Genomic DNA, 4,616 nt, shown 5'->3' with positions numbered 1-4,616 from the left:
GGTAATGCATTCAATAAAACAATATATTAAGAAGACATTAGTAGCCTAATAATAACAATAATAATGCACATTTGTCACATTGCAAAGGTCATTTGACTGCATTTGAGTTACCTGCGTTAGCTTACTATATTGCATAATTGAAAATTAGACTAGCCGTGCAGTGAGCACAGTTTGATGTTGCCTACCCTGTTCAAGCTTTTGGGGCTGCTAGCACTCACATTATCCACCAATCCTTTTTGTCTCCGAATCATAAGTGCCTTCAAATCTCTCGTATCATTTTGTATGATTAAGCTATAAGGGTGCCAATAGTGCAGTTTCTTTTTATATCACTGAATTAGGCCTACTGTGTACCATAATAATACAAAGTCGACCGTTATACACAAGAATGCTTATGGCATCGTTTAAATGAGCATCAACTCCCTTTCCAGAGGAATACACGGATAGCATGTTGCCTGTGGGAAGGAGGGCGGAAGATACATAAACATTTCAAGCCATCTCCCGCTCCTCAAACATCCCCAACATTGCTGAGGCGAAACTCCTCCTCTTCTCGCGTCCAATTAATTATAATGGTCTGGCCCTTTAAGACGCAGCAGCGGGTCAGCAAGTAGTGTAGCTAGTGTTTTCTAATTGAACTTCGCCCAATCAACAATAACTCGTTAGCGGTTGCTTGCTTTTTCTTGTTCCTTGAGACAGCTTATTCCTTGCAGGGAATCGCCCCCAGCCAGTACAGTTATACTTTCTAAAGAACTTCATGGAACTTCGCAGAGGAACTGTCTCTCTCTGCAAGGAAATACGATTTGGWTGCCTGTGAAACTGCAACCTACGCCCGTTCGAACCATGGTTATTTTGGAGAAAACATTTCAGAAAAGTGTAGTTGCATAATTCGACTGAAAGTGATAAAAAGTGGGCTGCGAAGAAGACGACACTTGAAGGAAACACTTGTGGACGTTTTTAACGACAATTTGAATGAAATAATCAGCCTTTGTCAGCAGTAATTCCTTGGGACTGCAATGACCTCCAGTAAAGACATGAAGGCAGGCTCCGTGTTGCAGTCCAGCGGTGAGGAGAGGAGACGGGGTCCCTTGGACCAGCTTCCACCCCCGGCCAACTCAAACAAGCCTCTGACGCCGTTCAGTATTGAGGATATCCTAAGCAAACCCTCGGTGAAGAAGTCAGTTGCAAATCTCTGTCCGCCGAGAGTTATTGAAAAAGTGTCCGGCTCAAATGCAGCAAGGAACGGTATTAGCACTCCCTCTTCGCCGTTATGCGCTCTGGAGGAACTAGCCAGCAAAACATTTAAAGGTCTGGAAGTCAGCGTTATACAAGCAGCTGAAGGTAATGATTCATATTCAATATTGACATAACGTTTTCATTTTACATTTACAGATTCAGTGAGTGATTGTATTGCCTAAGCATGCATAATAATCGAAATAGCCATTGGTGAAAACCTATCGTATCAACTGTTGTCAAACGTTTACAGTGAGTGTGGTTCTAAAGGCATTGCAATATGTCTCAAGCTATTGCCAAGCCTAGTCTGTGTGATGTTATCTACCCTTGGCTATTAATTCATAGTTTAATTGTATTTGTGCGATAATTAACAGCAGGCTATAAGGAAACCTGCAATTTATTGGGGTGGAAAAGGAGGCCTCTCTAAACTGACATCTATTGTGCTTCCTGGTTTAAAATGTAATTAAGTTGCAACGTTTTATAGGCTGTTTTATTGGGTAGCATGTTAATTATTTCAAACCTGATATTGATAAATATTTTAATCCTAATGATGCATGGACAATGTAAAACATGAATCTGTTATTCGTTGCATATTGTCTCGATAGAATGTTGTACGCAAGTTATTACCAAACCATACCCAAAATAATAACAACAATTGTTTGCATCTGCTTTACATATTCGATAAAACAAGACCTCAATTACAACGCTGCTGATTCTATCATTGCACACTTTAGGACACTTGTAGACATGTTGTTCTGATATTGTTTTGGAAAGTGACTGTATTTCCGTTTCCCTAAAGGTCGTGAGCATGTAAACGCCTTTGGACAGAGGCAAACCTCAAAAAAGAGGAGAAAGTCCCGGACAGCTTTCACCAACCATCAGATATATGAACTTGAGAAGCGCTTTTTGTACCAGAAATACCTGTCTCCGGCCGATCGAGACCAGATAGCTCAGCAACTGGGGCTAACCAACGCTCAGGTCATCACCTGGTTTCAGAACAGACGGGCCAAGCTCAAGAGAGACTTGGAAGAGATGAAAGCAGACGTGGAGTCGCTCAAAAAAGTCCCACCACAAACCCTGCAAAAGCTAGTCAACATGGAAGACATTGACGACCTGCAAGGAAGCTCTGGAGCAATATCCCCTAGCATMTCCCCGTCGTCACAAGGACACCGAGCATTTCCTCAGTCCCCCTCCTCATCCAGAGACCAAACTACGGACGAATTCTCAGAAGAGGACGAAGAGATTGAGGTGGACGATTGACAGTAGGCCCATGTTTTAAGAAAGCGCATTTTTCAAAACTTTTGCACGGATATTGACGTTGATAGCAGTTAAACTTAAAAGGAAAGTTTACTTTCTCCTCTTCTCCATTTTAATTTAATTAATTGGACTGTAAAGCCTTCTAGATGTCCCCGTTTCAATTTCACCAAATTATTTGAGAAATACATATTTATTTCAATAGGTAATGAAACATACTTAGTGTTAAAGTACACGATCAAGACTGCAAAGTGTGTGTTTTTTCTCTATGTATCTTTTTTGGGGGGGTGCAATTTTTTAACAATTCATCCGTTTTCAGCTGCTAAAGGACATTAAAGATGTTCAACTCGAATGTCCCCAAGTTCAGACCCAATTGTAACTTTTAAAATGCCCATGTAAGTGGAGTGTAGGTTAAATCTTGATGTACATTTTATAAAAAAAACAAAAAGTGTTTCCAAGCAATAGCAGTCATGTAAAAATCCATTATCAATATCCAGTTAAACATATGCCAAAACTTTTACACGCTATACGTTCTGTATATAAATTAAATAACGAATGCCTAATTTTATTGTACCATTCTATTTAATCAACATTATGTAAATAAAGGGTATGATATTTCATRATATTATCTGCAATTACATCTGTCTCGATGTGTATTGGTTTAGCCTACAATTTGTGACATAACACAATGGCAAGGCAACATTTTATTATCGTGAACATTTATCTAGAATGGAATATTGTTTTCCTTATGGTAACATCAAAATATTGGTTATTACACGTGATTTGAACATCTGAATATCCTTCTGTTGATTGAAGGCCTACTGCTCTTTGTGTGTAAAGTGGCTTTGTGCGTAAAGTTGCACAATTAGCGGCAGTTAAACAAGCTCTTCCTTTTTACTCCCTCCCTGACAGTTGACACAAGTTGGTAAGGACCCGGGGCGGCAGAAAAGAATGTTGCGACTACTCCACTGCCATATGGTTTAAGAATTGTCTTTAACACAGTGGTCAACATGATTGATTAGGTTAACCCGCCTTACCGTACATAAACAGTTTTCACTGAGCCGGCAGCAATAATGGCACGCACATCTGCGTCTCTAAAAATTGGTGTGTTTTAGAAAAACGACCATGAATAGCAATTGATTAGCATGGGGTTCCTAATGAATAAATCTCAATAGGAGGCGGTGGAAATAGGAGGGTTGTTGCCTTTCTCCCCCGCATCCTTGCTGTTCTAACTGCAGTCTGCTTGAATATCTCTCGGCACATTTGTAACACTTGTAACCAGATCAAGGGAGTTTCTTCAGACAGTGCACACAATTTAATCGCTTGGAATCGTTGTGGTTGAAAAGTCAACTAGATTTTTATAGGTGCACTTTGGAGTGACTCAGCCAGACCTTGCCTGATAGGCCTACAGGTTTTTTCTAGGTTTGGGTAAAGAACAGTGTGACCCACAACGCGATATAAGGCATCTGATTCACTGCTTGCCTCATCACACACATCACAATATTTTGAAAGGGAAACTATTTAGCAGTCTACATGAACAGCAAATGTTACAGAAGCTTGAATACAAATAATGATACATAATTGGTATGTGGCAAATAAAACCAAGCTTTCGTTTACATGTCATTCGATAACATATGTAAAATTCATAATATTTATCACAACGTTACCTTAGTCTAACAACGTTAAATCAACGGCTTTCATTTGATGTTTTTCATACAAATGCAAGAGGCATGCTGGAATATCTGTACCACAAAATAGAATAAGCAGTCTTTCCGGGGGGCAGGCTTTTGTTACAAATGCTCAGATCCATTTGTTTAATCAAATGCCAGCTAAACGAAGAAGGGGGAAACGTGTGAGTGTAATAATTATTTCTAATAGTAATGTATTAACAATGAAATAACCATAGCAATACTTATTATTACAGATGAACAGGCTACTTTGTGCTCAACTGGTCAAGTCTTACTTGAACTATAGATTCTAAGCATGGGCTCTTTACATTGTGTCCCTAATAATTCCTGTGTGTTAACATAGTAGTTACATTGGCAGGTTCAGTGTAATTACAGTGGAGGTAGGCCTACACATTGTTAGGCTTACAAATGTTTTACTGGAGGGGTATACTACAAAGAATATCAGTG

The 4,616-nt window shown here is 39.5% G+C and overlaps 1 protein-coding gene across 1 annotated transcript; it reads left to right on the top strand.

Annotated features, from left to right (window-relative positions):
• Nucleotides 1-580: 580 nt before the first annotated feature.
• Nucleotides 581-3,119, top strand: LOC111965805 (transcription factor LBX2). Its single transcript, XM_023990121.1, has 2 exons — nucleotides 581-1,335; nucleotides 2,027-3,119. Exons 1-2 carry the CDS (start codon nucleotides 1,011-1,013, stop codon nucleotides 2,485-2,487), a joined length of 786 nt encoding a protein of 261 aa, XP_023845889.1. The 5' UTR covers nucleotides 581-1,010; the 3' UTR covers nucleotides 2,488-3,119.
• Nucleotides 3,120-4,616: the final 1,497 nt, after the last annotated feature.

The sequence above is a fragment of the Salvelinus sp. IW2-2015 genome, linkage group LG6.2 (genome assembly GCF_002910315.2).
Source record: "Salvelinus sp. IW2-2015 linkage group LG6.2, ASM291031v2, whole genome shotgun sequence".
NCBI lineage: Eukaryota > Metazoa > Chordata > Actinopteri > Salmoniformes > Salmonidae > Salvelinus > Salvelinus sp. IW2-2015.
The sequence above is the reverse complement of the archived record's forward strand: the minus strand, read 5'-3'. Positions and strand labels throughout refer to the sequence as shown.